An 18,771-nucleotide genomic window follows, 5' to 3' on the forward strand; every position below is an offset into this window, starting at 1 on the left:
AAAACTAGAATTTCTCTAAATATAGGTTATATAATTAGGTACTAAGGAAAGTTAAAATCTAAGTAGAATTAGTATAGGGAGATACCTACTCTAGGAACTAGTAAGAAAGAGTTAGATAAAGGATTAATATAGATACTAGCGAAGAGACTAGGACTATATATATAGGTTTAAGTCTCTTAGCTAGTAGGTAAGAGGATTAGGCTCCTAAGTACTAAGAATATAAGAAATAACTAAGGAGAACTACTATAAAGGATCTAAACTATTAAGATAACGTAAATTATCCTAAGAAGAACTAGATACTATAGAAGTAGTAGGCTATATAGAGCTTACTATAAAATATAAGGATATAAGGAGGTTTTTCTACTAGAGTACTAGTACGAGAGCTTTTCTACCTACGAAAAATATAGAGCGTACTACTTACTCTAGTTAAAAGAGATAGACCGGTATATAAGAATTATCTATCTATCTAATATTATTATCCTCTAATAGAGATTAAAATACTTTAGATACTATAGAAGGCTCTATATCTTCTTAGGTAGTATATATCTTCTTAAAAAACTTCCTTAAAGTTTATTTCTTCTTAAGAGATTAGACTTTTAAGTTAAGTTTCTTTACTATTTCTTTTAATACTTCTTTATTTAGTAAAGATCTCCTTCTAAATATATTCTCTCTAAGTAGTATTCTTCTCTTCTCTACTCTAGTAGCCTATTTTAAGTTAATAGTTCTCTTAGCTTTATTAAGATATAGATACTTAGTAATATCTCTAAAATACTCCTTCTTATAGAAATAGTATTTTAGCTTTATATTTTAGATCTCTCTTTCTTTAGTAAATATTACTATTTCTTATAACTAGTATCTATACTATATTAACTCCTCTATTTTAAAGAGTTAGAGGATTTCTTTAAAGTCTAAGTCCTTCTAAGCTTAGATAGTCTACTTTATACTCTTATACTTAGCTAGAAGTATAAAGAGTAGATACTTAATCCTTATATTAGGAGTTTTATAGTATAACTCTCTCTAGTTAATCTCTATAATCCTCCTTCTAAGATTACTAAAGTAGACCTATAATTTTCTAATTATATTTCCTAGTTCTATTTTAAAGGTTATAAATTCTTAGATAATAGCTATTATATATACCTATTAGACTTTACTATATTTCTTATATAGCTTTATCTAGATATTATATACTCTTATCTTATCTATTATTTTATTTTAGTTATCTATATAAAGACTTTCTATTAGAATATAGATTACTTTTATATTATTCTTCTACTATTTTAGGCTAAACTCTAAAAAGGTAGTAGCTTTCTTTTTACTTAATAAAGCTTTAGATAAAGCTTTAGATAACTTACCTAGAGTAGATACTAATAATCTCTTTAAGTCTAAAATTATTTAGAAGATTTCTTTTCCTCTAAGTATATTTTCTTATAGCTTAAACTATAGTCTCTAGTTCTTCTTTATTAGAATTAGTATTCTCCTTCTATCTAACTTACTTATTAAATCTATTTCTATAAAATTAAATAAATAAATCTAAACTCTAGAAATATAAGCTCTTTTAATCTAATTAGTAGCTTCTAGATTTCTACTTTTTCTAGTTACTAAAACTCTTCTTTTTTAGCTAAAGTATCTAAGAACTCTTCTTTTTTAAAGAAGTTAGTTAGATTCTTAAGTAGAGAACTTTTAAAAGATCTACTTTCTTAGAAGAGTACTACTAGCTAGTTCTAAAGTATTAGTAGTACTTAGTACTTAGGTCTAGTTTTATCTACTTAGGTACTATAGTCTAAAGCTAATCCTTTCCTCTTTATACTTCTTTATTATACTTCTCTTTTAAAGTAGAGTATATCTTACTAGACTTTTCTCTATCTTACTTACTTTTTAGAGACTTCTAGCTTATAACTAGGATCTTCTAAAGCTTTAAAGTAGTATAGATAGGATATACTTCTAGTCTCTTTTATACTCTTTTCCTACTTCTCTATCTAGTTAATACTATAGGTTCTATAAGAGGTAATACGTATTACTTTAAGAATAAGAAAGCTAATTTTTACTACTTAGAGTCTCTTTATAAACTCGAGCTTATAACTTATTAAATTATATTCTCGTAGGTACTTATCGAATAGATATAATATAGTAGAAGTAGAAATAATAAGTAGGAACTAACCGAGTTAATTATATTAGTTAGTTATAAGTTATATCTTACTTCTAAGATAAATATTAGCTAGATTATATAACCTAGTATTATATAACCTATATTACCTAATTCTAATCTCTATTACGATTTAAAATTCTATAGATACTATATCTTTCTATCTAATAGTTAGGCCTTAGATAAGTAGTACTTTAGGCTTTAGGAATTCTTAGTAGAGAGTATTTCTTTATAGACTTACGGTAGATAGAAACCTAAGCCTCTCTAACTACTTATTCCGAGAGGTTTTACTTTATCTTATTCTACTATATCTAGATAGGTTAGACTTCTAAATTTAATAGATTATAAGCCTAGGTTTATATTATAGCCGGAAAGCTAGAAGCTAGAGGATATAATAGTAAGTACTCTTAGTAGAAGTTAAGGTACTCTAGTAAGAAACTTAAAAGTAATAGTAGGATCTAAAGCTATAAAAGAGTTAGAAGTAAAAGAAGTAGTCTTATAAGTATAAACTAGATAGTAGAAAGAATAGTATATATAGATAGATAGGATATCTAATATATATTAGTCCTAAGTAAAAGGATATACTATATAGCTATATAAAGATAGAGAATAAACTCTATAAAGTACCTAGACTAGGTACTTAGTAAATAAAAGTTATAGTCTAATAATACTAGGAGTTAGTCTAGTATTTCTCTACTACTAGAAAGTAGAAGAGAATAAAGTTAGAAGAGTAGTTAGGCTATTAGAAAGAGAGAGAGTCTTCTAAAGATAGCTATATAGATAGAACTTACTATCTATTTAAAGGAAGATCTTATAAGGCTAGAAGATTAGTTTATACTAGATAGATTATATTTAGAGAAAATAGTTATAAGATATATTCTAGAAAGACCTACTATTAGCTAATAATACTTTAGAGACTAACTAAACCTTTTACTATCTCTAGAATCTAAAGAAGGATTAGATAATTAGGCTCTAGAGGCCTAGTTAGATAAACTAATATACTTAAGATTAAGAGGAGTTATAAACCTACGCCTACGAAGTCCTATTATATACCTCTATATAGTCGTAGGTAGAAATAGATAGCTTCGGCTATACTAGTAAAATATAGAGTAGCTAGATACTTATAGAGATAGAAAGAAAGTAATAAAAAGAAAAAGTCTAGAAATCTATAGAAGTATATACCGGGCGAACTCTAACGAATACTATAAACTAGAGCTAGCGCGGCTAGAACTAATATAAGACCTAGTACTAAGAGACTAGACTAGAATCTCTAGATAGTAAATTCTATTCTAGGCTTAGGAGCTAGAGTAGTAACCTAGTACTAAAATAAGCTAAAAAGAAGGAAGAAGTATACTATAATTAAAGCTTTAAAGTAAAGTAGAAAGAGTAGAGAGGAGTATAGAATAAAGTAGCTAAAACTATAAAGGAAAACGTCCTAGTCTAGGTAGAAGGTAGGATAATAAGCTAAATAAGAGGCCTAGAAACCTCTTAGGAAGTACTTTAGAAAGAAAGAAGAATATACCTCTATATACTAGTATATACCTCTAGTACTACTAGGTTTAACTACTTATTCTAAGAGATTAGGAACTCTATCTATAGAGCCTATCTACCTACTAGGTCCTATAGTAGAATTATATAATAACTAGTAGAACTATAGGAATAGAGATATTTATCTAAAGTCTAGCTCTCCCGGATACCTTATAACTAACTCTAAAGGTAGAGTATCTAACAAAAGCAACTCTTATTCTATATTTAAGGCTACCTATAACGGAAGAGCTAGTTTAGAATACTACTACTTAATATAATTTCTATAAATATAGGTTATATAACTTAGATACTAAGTAAGGCAGAAAGTTTAGAGTAGAAGTATAATATTAGAGAGGGCTCCTACTATAGACTAGTAAGAAAGCGTTAGATATAAGATTAATATAGATACTAGCGTAGAGACTAAGACTATATATATAGGCTTAAGTCCCTAAGCTAGTAAATAAGAGGATCGGGCTCCTAAGTACTAATAATATAAGAAATAACTAAGAAGAACTACTATAAAGGATCTAAACTATTAAGATAACGCAAATTGTTCTAAGAAGAACTAGAAACTATAGAAGCGGTAGGCTATATAGAGCTTACTATAAAATATAAAAATATAAGGAGGTTTTTCTACTAGAGTACTAGTACGAGAGCTTTTCTACCTACGAAAAATATAGAGCGTACTGCTTACTCTAGTTAAAAGAGATAGACTAGCGTATAAGAATTATCTATCTATCTATAAACCTACCTTTATTATAAATATAGTAGTACTAGGAGGTTCCTATACTAGAGAGTACTAGAGAGGTATACTCCTTTAGCTATTAATATATATACTATATATAAGGCCTAAAGTATAATACCTACTCTAGAGCTACCTAGAAGATAGAGTCCTAGAAGCTCTAGCTAAAAGAAAGGAGTCTTAGTATAGTTAATCCTCTACTAGATAGTCTAGTATAAGAGAATTTCTATCTATATATATACTAAGAACTAAATACTAAGTATAGGTCCTAGTTTACTATATAAAACAAATTTATTTCTTAGCTATAGTTAGAAGAACTTAGTAATATATATACTTAAAGTTAACTCTTTAGAAGATAAGATAGGATTAAGATAAGATAAATAGTACTTTAGTAAAGAGACTATATCTAGTACTCTCTAAGAAGAACTTAGAATAATAGTTTAGAAAGATAGCTATATTCCTTAAAAGAGAAGACCTATACTTAACTATTAAGACCTTAATATCTATTCTAATAACTAATAAGGTAAACTATAAAGTAATCTACTAGATTTAGCTTTATATTAGTAAAGAGAATAAAGAGATAGTATTAGAGAAAGAGATAGTAAAAGCTATCTAGTAAGAGCTAAAGAAGAAGTATAAAGATAATAAAGTATTAGGAAGGAAACTAGTATAGTAGTACTTTATCTTTTAAATAATAAGTTTATAGAGTATATTATAAGTATAGTCTAGCTTACTATTACTTAGGAAGAAGATAAGGGAGGCCTAGCTAGTAATAGTAGAAGTAGTTAAACCTAAGAATAGAATCTAAGTTCTACTTAATAGCCTATCTAAATCTTAGTTATCTATTAGAGATACTATAGATATCTAACTATACTTATTACCTAATAATATTCTTTCTATTCTAGAAAAGAAAGAAGTAGAGATATCTAGATAACTTAAACTAGAGAGAGGATTAGAGTATTTAGCTTATACTATAAGAGCTATATAGAGATAATAATAAAGAAGAAAAAGAATAGATAACTTAGAGTTATTTAAAGCTAGGTAGTATACTCTATATTAAGAGAAGGGATACTTACTATTAAGCTATTAGTATCTAGAACCTATAAGAAGTATAGTCTTAGCTTTTAGAAATATAAGTAAAGTAAGAGCTTTTACTATAATAGAGAATAAGACTAAGGAAAGGTAACTAGCTATTAAGAGATAAGCTATTAGAGAGAGTATTACGATTTAAGATTCTATAGATACTATATCTCTCTATCTAATAGTTAGGCCTTAAATAAGTAGTACCTTAGGCTTTAAGAATTCTTAGTAGAGAGTATTTCTTTATAGGCTTATAGTAGATAGAAACCTAAGCCTCTCTAACTACTTATTCCGAGAGGTTTTACTTTGCTTTATTCTACTATATCTAGATAGGTTAGACCTCTAAATTTAATAATCTCTAAAGTATCTCTTAGAATATCTAACTAGACTACTCTTTCTAATACTTAAAGAGTTTTTTAATTAAGATTTAGCTATAGGCTATAAATAATTACTATTCTAAGTTTAATAATAAATCGCTTCTAATACTTTTAATAAAATAGACTTTCTTACTAGTAGCTAAACTTAGTAATAATAAAAGAATAATCTTAAAGCTAGAGTTAATTAGATACTAGACGAGAACGAATATACTACTACTACTACTAATAATAAGAATAATAATAGATAAGTACTAGAAGCTTTATAATATAAACTAATACTAACTTTTATACTAAGTACTAGTACTATTAGCTATTCTTAAGTAGCTACTTCTTAAGTAGTCTCTACTTAGATAGACTTATACTATAGTATATACTATAAATCTAATAATATCCGTTCTATTAATAACTTTATAGATAAGAATAAAATAATAGATATATAATAAAAGAAAGATATAGAGATATAGTTTAATAAAAGTAGTAGTAATAGTAAAAGTAGAGATAAGAATATAAAGAATATAGAAATAAATAATAGTAATAACTAGAGTTCCTAACTAATTAGAATAGAAAGAAAAGTAATAAATTATAGCTATAATTATAGCTAAATATAGCTATAAATAACATAGATTAATTAAAAGTATTTTAATAGTAATACGAGTTTAATTTTAATACTACTATCTCTATATAAAAGTTATAGCTAATTAGAAGTATTACTAAATAGTAATAGCTAATAAGATTATATAAAATAGATTAGTATTCTCTCTATACTATCTAATAAGTAACTCGTAGAATATATTAGTATTTATTAGTTTATTAAGCTATATATACTCGGCTAGTATAAGCTATATATAGTCTATTTATATTCTCTTTATAGTTTAATATTACTATAATATATAAGAATACTTATAGTAGTATATAGCCTATAAAGTTCTATTATATATCTCTATATAGCTATAGATATAAATCGTATATTTCTTTTTATAGTCGTTATAAAGAGAATAGATACGTTATAATAGTAGACTTAATTACTAATTATACTAATTAAACTATAATTATAGCCGAGTTACTTTAATTATCTAGTAATTAAAATCTATAGCTACGCGTAGGGACAAAGGAACGTTGCGTTAATAACGGATTAACCCTTACTAGGACTTCTGCTATATCCTATCTAAACGGCTCAAATATCGCCCTCGCTTAGGTAGTCGGCAACGACGAGTGGAAGAAGCTTATGTACAGAATTTGTTTCGAGCCCGATTCGCTGCGAAGAAGACCTTGGAGAACGTCGACCGAAAGCACAACTGTTGCCGACATGCTGCGATCCCAAATTAGCACCACCGAGACAATTCTTGGACATCGTATTCCTGAGGCTGCTCTGAGTATGTCGGGCCCAGATGAAGGATCTCATTATGGCAGTCCAGTCGCCGATGTTGTTCGAAAAGCTTTTTCGCTGGTGGGTCTGGAATATACACAAATCATCGCATATTCCTACTATGGTGAGCCATTGCTGTATCCAGAGAACTCTATCATGGCTGCACACAATCTTGGACTGTGCCATCCATACAACGTCTCATCAGAATATTGTCTCGGACCAGGGCGTCGAGATCGGCTTGGCAGGGAGCAAGACTACATGGTTGGCTATTACACCGATGCTCTTGAAGTCATCCTAACCTCACCGACTGCTCTGGCCTATAGTGTCACACCATATCCATACGCCGACTATGAGCTTGGGGAGAATATGCGGCAACAGAATCCTGACGAGTCTTTCTATTGGGAGCAAGTGCGACACTTATTGAGCACGCCATTGCTCCGACATGTTTGGAAGCCTACAAGAGTCGTAATGTACGGCGATCGAAGCAACGACACCCAAATGCAACAGTTGAGCAAAGGCGTGCTCAAGGCTTTTCTGGCAGACGAGGAACAGCCGGACTGGGTCAAAGACAAGGTGAACCCGGTCTTTGCGGGTGCAATGGGCGCAGCGGAGTTCACAAAAAGAGAGCTGTTCTGGAACAAGGAGAAGCCCATATCAGAGTTGGCTTCACCGCCCAAGGTCTACCTGTAACGCTGCCTGATGTTCACCGCAAGTGAGTAGTTTCTGGGATGTTACGCGAAACAGATGACGAATCTTCATATTAGGACAGCACTGCCTATCATTGAAGCTCCAATACCACTCCGAGTCCTACATATCGCTAGGTTGTTCAAGTGCCTTGTATGCGGCCGTTACGACGGTCGTTGAAAGTAACGAACTGCACGGCTGCCTGTAATGAACACAACGAGAGGATAGAATACACCGGTTGGTGTAGCGCTGGCGCTTAAAGTTCCGCTGAGTCTAAGCGCTGCGGCACAGCACCTGCAGGATGACGGTAAATTCCTTTTGAGTCATGCGCACTTCAAGCTATGCATGTTGTCGCTTGAGCGACTTTGCTGTAGATCATTCTGCTTAGAGCGCATTGAAAGACCTCAACTGCAATCGCTACTGCGACTGGCGGCAGCCAGAAAGGTGAGGTACATCATGAATGTACGGGAACTCCGAATGCCCGCCCACGCAGCAGACAACGAGTCTTCGCCGTCATGCAAGGCTAGCGGACTGTCACAAGACAAATCAGAAGACACGCCAACAGCGACCATCACTACAGAGACGGCCGCAGACAAGCCCAATGACTCGAAGACTGACTTATGGCTGGCACCCCTAGAACCCGAAGAAGAAACAGTTCCCGGCTCATTCCTTATCAAATTTAGACCCGGCCACAGTATGGAGCAGCATTTCGCATATATCGGCCGAGAACTTTATGGCCAGCCTCATCGAGCGGGTGGAGATCATCGAGGGTACGCTGTATCGGCAGTTCTGGATCAAGAGCTATTGTTGAAGATTCGTCGCGATCCAGGCGTAGCACACGTGTATCCTGCCGTACCAGCTTTTGAAGACTATGAAGATGAAGATGAAGACGTACTTATGTAGAGCTCTGGAGGTTCGCAGACTATTCTTCGAATATGGCGGGTCGAAGAAGATGAGGAGATTTGATCGCCATTTTTTGTGACTCCGGCTCTTTGCGCACGTCTCGACGAGAGATTGGAGGATCTCTTAGACAGTCGGAAATGTTTCCTGATTCGCTGAGTTGTCTGGCAAAGCTCATACTTTCAAGTCGTAGCTCGGTTCCAGATCGAAAGTATTCCTGGCCATCATGAAGTCTTCCTTCTGCTGCAAAAGTGCTTCCAAATTCTCACTCGGGTATCTTGTCCTCTAGAAATGCATTGATCAACGCATTTCTCTCTTCTTCGTCACACTCTGTACTCGCTAAGCGACTTATCACCAGACTCTCGGGTGTCGCAAGCGTGCCCCAAGGCTCACAACTTTGGCCACGCGGTGATGGAGGACGCTGGTCCAGACTGACATCCGTCCGATCTTCAGGTCGACGGCGCTTGTGTCCAATCAACATCGTCGGCGTTGTGAGTCTCGAACGAGGTCGTTGCCAAAGGCTGTTACGCTCAGCGCCACTGTAGGCGGCATCTTCTTTGGCAATATGACTGACTTCACTGGGCACTTGGTCGTCACTCGTCTCGCTACTTGCTTGATCGTCGTCTGCGGGTACAGCGTAAGATTTGCGTTTTCGCACAGAGCGGCTCTTAGGATTGTTGACAGGAGGTCGAATCGTTTCCGTATCAGAGGTACAAGTCGCTTCGTCTGCCAGAAGATTCCGAACCGCTGGATCCACTTGTGCTGGCTGTTTGCTGCTGCGAACATGTCTTGTACGATTGCTGCGCGTGCCAATAGAGCGCTTGACTGCAATGCCCTTCTTGCTGCGTCTCTTGCTGCTACAAGGTGCTACTTTCGTGGATGTTGCCACAGCACGAGAGGCCGAGGATATCGCATGGCTGCGATACGGTGCCCAGATCTCGCGGCGGATAATCGTGATGTAGCGGTAGTCCACGCTGGGATCAAGGATGAGATCCGCATTATCGAATCTCTTCGCGCCAAGCGGCTTTTGCCATTTCAAAGGCTGTCCAGGCTCCAGAAGTCGAACGACCAAATTGAGCTCCTGCGCTGAACCAGATATCTCAACTAGTCCTAGTACGTTGAAATAGGGAGTCCCATTGTTATCATACTTCTCGAAGTTGTATCTCGACGAGTCCACTTCCACATCGGCGAGTTCGACAAGGAACTTGCTGAATTTTGGTTTCACCTTGCCATCTTTCGACCGCAATGCACTCCCATCCCTGTGAAAGTCCTTGCAAAAATAAATGTCGAACTTGAACTGGGTATTGAAATTTGCATCGATCGGGAAATCCATCGACACATATCGTGGTGGCTGCTTCGGACCTGAGAGTGAATGCTGATAAGCCAGCTGAAGGCGATCAAGAGCGAACCATCGGTCTGGATCTTCGTGCGAAGGCGCTGCAAGCTTCGGTGTCGTTGTCGAAACTGCCTTCCGATAGCCGTCTTGCGATTTCCAGTCCATTCCAACGTCTTTGTGCCGTTTGTGATCGTACGGCTCGGCTTGGCAAAGATAATAAAAGCCTTCGGGCAGGTCATCGGCTTCATTTGTGGGGTATTGCTCCAGGCCACCTCGAGCAACTGCCATGTCTGCTTCGTCGGAGTCCGGTACGCGCACGTCGATATGTCTCGATTCAAGAGCTTTTCTGAGTTCTGCCACCACATAGGTGTTCGACGACCCTCCACCAGTCAAGTGGGCTCTACGGAGCTACGCAATGTAATTAGCCCAGTATTCTCGCATAATGAGGACAACACTCACGTCTAGTTCCTGGCATTGGTCGGTGTCTAGAAATCTCTCGACAAAGTCAGCAATTTTAGAAGCCCAGGTATGGATACACTGCTGCAGTGCGTTCCTGGTCATATCAGTATGGCTGCATGTAGAAACTCGGACGACGTTACATACCCCGTAAATTTGACCATTATGTTGGAAAGTTCACCTGGTCCTGGCGGCGCGGCGGACTCAATCATAACAGGAAAGTCCCGCGGGTCAGGCTTTTTCATTCGATCTTCAACATACGACGATAACTGTCGCCGCATCTCAGCCTCTGAAAGCCCTTGTAGCAGCCGCGAACAGTTTGCAAGGCCACCATGCCGTCGAAGTTCGGGAGAGAATTCGAAACATTGCCAGGTAAGCTCATGCACAACGTGACAGCCAAGGGAGTCACCTGAAGGAGTCAGTGGAAGCATTCATATGCAAATAGGTAGGCGTACCAGCAGCCTCGCCTACCGCCACCATTACGGGCCGACCATCTGGCACGGATGCAGCCTTGATTCGTGTCATCGCAACGTCCTGTACAGAGTCAGCGGGGTCACGAGAGAAGATCGGATGACTTACAATTGTAAAGTGCCCGATGTCGATCAGGAGAATAGTCTCGCCGAACTTGGAAGAAGCATCTCATCAGCGTGCTTTCATCTCATCAGCCCAGAAACAAGCTTACCTCGAGCAGACGCTGCGATATTAATTTGGTCATTTCTGCCGCTGCCGCACAGAGTGGTTCCAAATACAGCCGGACATTACGATATCCAGCATCCAGAGCCGCATGCTTCATGATGCTCTGCGCCGTCTCATTCCACATGGCGGGAATGGTCACCTTTAGTTCCACTGGCACAGCGCGCCAATAGTCGGGATTCATGGCCGACCCCTGATCGCTGTCGTAAGTGTACCAACGTAGGCACGCGTTCCGCGCCTTCTCGAGCATGAGGGTGTACACGTGCTGGATGTTTCCGAGCACGCTCTCGCCTTGCGGACACCCAAGAACCTCTCGAATATGCCGAACCGCTGCATGGTGGTTATACTTTGCGCAAAGCGCGAGCTTGATGTTGTCGAAGACTCTGTGACTGTCTTCTGGATGATGGCGAAGGTGTTGTGTCACTTCGTCGCCCCACAGAAGCTTGCTTTCTCCCTGCTCGTCAGGCACGATCAGGAGTGATAGTCGAATTTTCCGGAAACCTGGCATCAGATACACCGCGTATGGTGTAGTGTCATCAGCATGCCGACCGGCTGGGACATGCTTGGCCCAGCATTTCAGGTAAAAGCTGCCGAGGTCAATAGAGATGAGTAGAACAGGATTGGGGCGCACTGCTGAGTCGGACGCCATTGCTGCTGTGGACAATCGAAGCAAAACGTAAAAGAAGAAGTGAGGGATGCGATGAGGACGTGGTGAGAGAATATGATACTCAAGCAAGATTCTGATACAGCCTGTCTGTGTTCAACATGGGCAGCTACCGCGTCGAAGGCACATACGTAGCTGCATGTCTTAGGATGCGAGACTGCAATCAGAGGTCCGTTACCGCCCACGCGGCATGTTGCGTTTGTCCGTACGTCCGTTTGTCTGCTTGTTCATAGTGCATTGTCCATAATGCATGCTAAAAAGAACGCGTCTCGCATCAAGTACTGCTGATAGTTGTATTTGTGCGGGTCCGCTCTGTGCACTGGGTATCCCGGTATACCCTCATTGCATATGTGATGACAGCGAGCCTGCAGTCAGCGTAGTTGGTGCAAGTGGTCGCGTTGAAGGTCGATGGACGTGTAAGCAAACAGAACAAAACGGAACGCGAGAGGGTGATGCTGCAATCTTCCGATGCCAAGGCCGGAGGGAGGCGGAACGGTGCGACCTCACTTCATCTCCACGACACACCACTGCACGGATTCCGTTCGCACACTGATACATTGCATCTCGCGTATGCTGGACGCCGTCCATCTCCCACTCCCGATGGGTTTGAAGGCTGAAATCACACCGCGGTACACCTAAATGCGCTGAAACCTTGTCTTCTCCTGAAGCTCCAGAAAGAGGCTTGCATACCGCGAGTAGAGTACAATTTTGACAGATGCCGCCCAGCGCCGTATTCCAGCATCGGAACGAGGGATGGAGATCTTCTGGCGAAGCGGCACGGGTCTCAGGCGGACCCACACACCATCCGGCTGCATACTTTCGTAACCCGAGTTGGTACTTTGGGGGGAACCAGCGCGGGGTGGAAGCTGCGTTGCATGGCAACATCCCACGAAGCATCGACGTTTGATGGGACCATTCATCAAGCCAAAGATGGATTTACTTCCCGTTCAGCTCGCTGGCACAAGTTCCTTCGCAGATGCCTGAGCTGATGGCCTTTTTGCAATGGCGAAAATCGTTGACAGCCGAGGCACAATTCGCATCAGAATGGAGCCCAATCTGCCATCCACTCCTCTGGCTGACAATTGCCCGGAAACCAACTCAAACGCGCGCTCTGGGCCATCACAGTCGTCCTCGTCACGTGCACGCACTTCCAAAATCCGTCAGCAATCCAGCTTCGATCTCAATGAATACGAAAACCAGATGTCCCAGCTCTTACAACACCTAAATCAGACAATTCTGCGACTTTTCTACGACTTGGATTTGGACGTCAACTTGGGCGCCATCGTATGGGGTGCATTGCCTGATGCTACAGAGAGGCTGATGCAGCTTTGTCTGGGCAGGCAACACAATGAAATCACTCGTCAGCTCCGAGAAGCTCACCTACTTACTGCGTACGATCAATTGCGCGCTCTGGTCGCAGCATTCGTGATGCATTCTATCTTCAACGTGGACCTGCTATCGCAACCCCGCTTTACGCAATGCCTGATCCTAAGCCTACCTGCGGAATTCAGTGAGTACATGGTTGGCAAGAGAGCCATTTCAGGTCTGCTAGCGGACAGTACTGATACCGGACAGATACTTTGTCTTTACTTTGCAGTATGTTCTCACGGAATGCACACGAGCGCGAAGCTACTCGCGAGCATGCTCGACTGCTCATCACAAATGCGCTGAGCAACGACATCAACGACGCACGGTCGGGCACCATTACGGCACACATCACAGGATTACACGAGGCATTGACAACCACACTTGAGCCATGCTTGCAGCGACTGGTCACGATTGCAGAAACTATGAATGGCAACACCAACCGGAGTTCTGGCAAGCCGTGGTCGTCGCACTTGAGCAACTCTTTGCATCAATTTTTGGTCGATGCTGTGGGACTGAAAGTGGCTTTGACAGTAGCGGATCACTCATTTCACTGGGCTGATTACCGCTCTCCCGTGGACCTGACATCAATGGCTTCGAAACACTTCCTCGCATATCCGGGAAAGCACCAAGTCGCGCTGACAGTCTTTCCTGGTCTCAGCGTTAGACTTTCGCATGGGGAGAATAGCGGCGATGCTGTGAAACAGAAGGTTGTCACTACCACTCAGATCATCAGCTGTCATGAAGCCGATTGACCTGCATTCCGCAAAGCTGGAGAGGATCTCGAAACTGCACAATGCAAACCGCGATTTCTCACTGTGTACTTCTTCGCTGTCTCGAAAATTTAGATACTCCGTTCGGCATTTGGTGCCGGCAATATCAGCGATGCAACGCTCCTGTCGGTGGGGCCAGGCTGAATCTGCAGCACGGGAACTTGCATTTGACTAGGTCTAAGCGTGTGGAGCGATGGAAGCACATATCCGCGACTAGCATGCTTGCGTCTTGCATTCCAACCCTACTCCCGCACATCTGTTGCAACTCTCTTTATCCGGACAATCGTGCGGTCCAATCACAATTGCCTACAATCTTGACTGGTGGATTGTGGGTCTCAGTGCAGGCCAAATAATCTAACAGGACTCAGAGCGAGCTTCATGTCTCAATGAGTTGGTATCCATTTTGGCTCACCGGATGCTGACGTTTGACCTAACCCCTGTGTTTAGACTAATTTTGTTAGTTTCAACAAAGAACCGCGCGGCGACACACACAAGCCACGACATCGTTGCCTGACCAGGCCGCTTGGCTTCTGCTCAACCGTCGAGACTACAAGTGCTGGAAGCGAGCAATCCACTTCGACCTTGTCTGCGCAAACTCGGCCAATCTTGACATTGGTTTACAGATTGGCCTACTATCGTGCACAAGGAGAGATCGTTAACAGCAAGACTTCAAATTTGGATTCGCGCCAGGCACGGCAGATTGCGCCGCCCTTCAGAGACATGAGAAGGGAATCAATTTTGCCATCTGCCCGGAGAAACGATGCTAAGGTGCTGGCGGCGTCACACGGCCAAAGCTATCGCACTCTTGTGTATGCTATTCAAGACATCGATGCTTCGAAAATGCACGAAGTTCATCCAGATTACAAGTACCGAGATTCCGACAGCCGTTTCGAGGCGCTTTCAATGTTGATACAGCAGTATTCTCTGAAAGCGCAGTTTCGATCGAAAGCGGGATCGCAGGCTATCACGCCAGAACAGCTGATTGATCGCATGAAAAAAGCGTACTACTTCCATTCTAGCATAGATCGGAAGCGTTATTCGGTAGACGAGCGAGAAGACCTTATTTTCACTACGGGCAGCGAACATCTCGACCCTGCTTGGTGGGACAACGCAGTCGCAGCCGCAAAAGCGTTCAACCAAACGAATGATCTTGTCAACTACGGTGAATTTGGAACTGTGTCATTAAGCAATGATGTCCAGGCAATTCTTTCAGGCTCGAGCTCGACATGGGATCACAACGAGCTCTACGATGATCCAGGCTCCCAACTCCAGGCTCCAGACACTGTGGACAAGGTAGAGACTGGCACAGAAGCGGCTGAAGACTCAGATCTGGAGGAACCTCCACGAAAACGTCAGCGGCAAGCGTGTCGGGCAGCGACGTCGATCGATACTACAAACACTCTTACACCAGGTCGGGTACCCATTGTGGTGCAGCGCGATTTCCAGCTCAGAGCTTCAACGCCAACGCCCACAAGCCCCAAGCCAGAACCACAGCGAACAACCTCAGGACAATCCACGATGTCCAATACATCAGACTCACTCTCATCCATTGACAGTTCAGTACTTTCCGAAAGCGGTTGGCAGCGTCCTTCGGGCGAGGACAATGCCAGTCGTCTCCAGCTTGAGATCGCGACCATAACGAGCGAATCCGTTGCCCGTCTATTCGAAGTGATACAACTCGACGTTCAGGAGCTCTTCACCTACGATGCCAGCTGCTCCGAACCTCTCGCACGCCTATTTCGCTTGTGCTGTGGACAGAACTGGATCCAAACACTCGACACTTTCAGAACTCGTCGGTTTCTCCGAGCGAGCGATTTGACGACAGCACTCCTTTCGGCGGCAGTGTCTACAGAGATCTTGAGTGAGCACAATTGGATGTTGCAGCTCTGTCTCCAAGCTGCAGTCGAGCAATCAGGTGAGTAAGCTGTTGATTTGCAGTTCCCGTTGTCATTCTTCGCAGACCTTGCTGACATGATGCTCTATTTCTTCAGACTACCAAGACGCATTATTTCAGGCAATTTCTTTCGATGCAGCGGATCACCTTCGAGCGGAGCAACTGACCGCAGCGATCTCTGCGCGAAAGCTTCGCGACACAGCCAGTGCACAACCACTCACCAATATCCTGGCCGACTTCGCTGCAACTACCGCTGACAGAATCCTCCACATTTTGGTACCATACATTGAAGTCCTTGTCGACTTGTCTAAAGCCCTGAACCCGTATCGGAAATCATTTGCTGCCAGACGATGGCGCGAGGTTCTCACAGAAGATCTTGGTCTAATCGTGAGAAGGGCTATCGAGCTCAAGCTGGAGACATACGCTTCTGTGGATCATCGTTATGAGTTTTTCTGGCCTGCAAGTGGAGACATCTTTGATGCAAAGATTCATCGGTCGCACGAAACAAACCCAAATGGGCAAATTGCTATCGCATTGGGACCGGGGTTGCGATGTTTTGCTGAGACATCACACCACGATATGCAGACTCGATGTGACGAAGAAAAGGAAGTAGCGCAGTACCTTGGATGTGCGGAAGTTATTACCTGCGCCGAGTTTGATGCGCCTGAGGCTAGCGCGTCGAATAACATTTGCTAGCGCTGCAGCCGTGCCATGATACCAGCACATAGCTGTTATTCCGGACATTTTATCTGTGATGGCTCTATATGCTCTTCGCATCTCTCACTCCCGCAGAAACAAAAATAGCAATACGATAGCAGAAGGAGCAAATAAGGCAGCGAACAAGATAATCGGCCACTTGATACTCAAATCTCCACCCAGATACTGAACATTCACTCCGAAAGCACCGACTGCCAGTGTTGCAGGAAGGTAAATAGTCGCGATAACAGTCAACGCTGTCGCTCTCCTAGCTTGTGTCCTTGCCACTCCAGTGTCTTTGATCTGGATGCTGATTGCCAACAGTTGAAAAGTCTCCTGCACTTCGTCCTCCAGCTTTTCCAGGTCTGCTTTGATTCCAATGTACTTGTGATCGATATTGAGTGGAGTGAGATTATCCTCGTCATTGAGATCGCCGAGCGTAGAGGCTTCCTTGTCAGCTTGTGCGTGATCCGATGTTTGCGGCTCACCGCCGTTCTCGTTCGACTGCTGCTCATCCATCGAAGCTACTGTAGCGCCCTTTGTTGTCTCTCCATCTGACATATGTGATTGAACAGTGACCTCTTCGCGCTGAACGCCATCGTCCAGCTTCTCTAGCCCAACCATATGTGCTTGTAGCCAAGATAGGCCAAGAATCTCATTCTTGTCTCGGCCTCCGCTTAACTGTTTCTTCAATTTCGCCAAAAGTGAGCGACAGGTATTCAGACGAGCTAGTAGCTCCTGGCCAGGACTCTCAATGGCATGCTCTCTCAGCCAGTCCGACTCTTCTTGGATCCCTCGCACAACTTCGTTCCATGCAAAGTAGTTCAGATGGGCAGAGAGCGCCCACTCGGACAGTCTCTTGTCAGAATCAACAGCGTCAGGCCGACAGTGGAAGTCTCGAATGATTTCCAGTATTGCAAGATGCCTTTCCACTGAAACCCAGTTCCAATTGAATTTGAAGAGACTCATTTGTTTCCTCATTCCTAGGACCTGTGTGAGCATCGGCTCTGTTTTCCACCTAGTGTTTTCGAACGTGGTCTCATGGTAAGACTTCGATATTCTCTGCCGACCCAAGGGCTTTGGCCGTCTGAACATAATCTCGAAAAAGTCAGGAGCGGAAGGCCGTACAATCTTTAGAAAGATATAGAGAAGCACGAAGGGTAACAGAAAGGGTGCGGTAATCCAGACCTCAACGGTCTTGAGTCGATACAAGAAAACCACAAATCGACTGGGTCGCTCCCAGCGAGGCAAGAACTGACCACTAGAAAGAACGATCAAACGACAGCGATGCATTCGGAAGGCTCGTTGCGCAGTATAAATCGAACGGTCTGGCTCGATCGAGTCATCTCCCGAAGCCGCTGGGCGAAAAGATTCGACAGCCAGCGTTATCTCCTTCGAAGTGGCGGCGAAGGGCAAGAAGGAACAGGCGACTTCTCCCACCCCCGGGTGGAATCGTATGAGTGGGCCAGGGGTCATCGAACCTGCAATGTGCCACCAATTATGTGTGCCATCTGCAGTGATGTTCCAATCTCGCAGTGTGTCTGCTGCGTGTTCGCTGAAGAACTCCCCGCGCACACCTAAGTCGTGCGTAAATGTGTCTTCGGTAGAGCTGTCAGGACGTTGAATCAAGACGATCTTTGCATCCTCGACATTATCATTCCTGTCGTCGTTTAACTGACTGTTCGCATGGGACACTGTGCAGGAATCTTATGCACATTACCTTTTCACAGAGTCTTGCCACGACAGGACTTTGATTCTCTCTGGATCCATGAAGTCCGCTCGGGTATAGTTGGGCTCGTGGGAGGGACAATCGCAGGCACACTCTGCACCAGCGACGCCATGTCCAGATGCTACACACTCTTCGAGCAGGTCTCCGGGATCAAGTGCACCATCTGTTGTGTGCGGTAAAGACTGGCGTTCCAGGTCTAAATCGGGCTGAGGAGACTCCTGTCTGTTCACAGAATACATTCGAGCTGTTGGTGAGGGAACCTCATCACTCATCGTGGACTTCGATCAATCCGCTCCGATCGAGCGTTGGATGCCAAGGGAGACTCAGCGCCTGAGAATGGAGGAAT

General features: G+C 42.0%; 6 protein-coding genes across 6 annotated transcripts; 4 read left to right on the plus strand and 2 right to left on the minus strand.

Moving 5' to 3' along the window:
• Positions 1-7,175: 7,175 nt before the first annotated feature.
• RHO25_011182 (uncharacterized protein) lies at positions 7,176-7,925 on the plus strand (the record flags this gene model as incomplete). The annotated part of the gene is made up of 1 exon (XM_023601959.1): positions 7,176-7,925. The coding sequence occupies one exon, from the start codon at positions 7,176-7,178 to the stop codon at positions 7,923-7,925; it is 750 nt and encodes a 249-aa protein (XP_023451154.1).
• A 450-nt stretch (positions 7,926-8,375) lies between these two features.
• Positions 8,376-8,822, plus strand: RHO25_011183 (uncharacterized protein; the record flags this gene model as incomplete). The annotated part of the gene is made up of 1 exon (XM_065603380.1): positions 8,376-8,822. The coding sequence occupies one exon, from the start codon at positions 8,376-8,378 to the stop codon at positions 8,820-8,822; it is 447 nt and encodes a 148-aa protein (XP_065459452.1).
• Positions 8,823-9,084: 262 nt separating this feature from the next.
• Positions 9,085-11,953, minus strand: RHO25_011184 (uncharacterized protein; the record flags this gene model as incomplete). Its single annotated transcript, XM_023601958.1, has 5 exons — positions 9,085-10,563; positions 10,615-10,708; positions 10,759-11,020; positions 11,067-11,145; positions 11,294-11,953. The coding sequence occupies 5 exons, from the start codon at positions 11,951-11,953 to the stop codon at positions 9,085-9,087; spliced, it is 2,574 nt and encodes an 857-aa protein (XP_023451498.1).
• Positions 11,954-13,012: 1,059 nt separating this feature from the next.
• On the plus strand, positions 13,013-14,088 carry RHO25_011185 (uncharacterized protein; the record flags this gene model as incomplete). The annotated part of the gene is made up of 2 exons (XM_023601957.2): positions 13,013-13,478; positions 13,544-14,088. 2 exons carry the CDS (start codon positions 13,013-13,015, stop codon positions 14,086-14,088), a joined length of 1,011 nt encoding a protein of 336 aa, XP_023451499.2.
• Positions 14,089-14,946: 858 nt separating this feature from the next.
• On the plus strand, positions 14,947-16,696 carry RHO25_011186 (uncharacterized protein; the record flags this gene model as incomplete). The annotated part of the gene is made up of 2 exons (XM_023601956.2): positions 14,947-16,021; positions 16,098-16,696. 2 exons carry the CDS (start codon positions 14,947-14,949, stop codon positions 16,694-16,696), a joined length of 1,674 nt encoding a protein of 557 aa, XP_023451500.2.
• An 84-nt stretch (positions 16,697-16,780) lies between these two features.
• Positions 16,781-18,697, minus strand: RHO25_011187 (uncharacterized protein; the record flags this gene model as incomplete). The annotated part of the gene is made up of 2 exons (XM_023601955.2): positions 16,781-18,356; positions 18,417-18,697. 2 exons carry the CDS (start codon positions 18,695-18,697, stop codon positions 16,781-16,783), a joined length of 1,857 nt encoding a protein of 618 aa, XP_023451501.1.
• Positions 18,698-18,771: the final 74 nt, after the last annotated feature.

This window comes from Cercospora beticola, chromosome 7 (genome assembly GCF_033473495.1).
Source record: "Cercospora beticola chromosome 7, complete sequence".
In the NCBI taxonomy this organism is placed as follows: Eukaryota; Fungi; Ascomycota; class Dothideomycetes; order Mycosphaerellales; family Mycosphaerellaceae; genus Cercospora; species Cercospora beticola.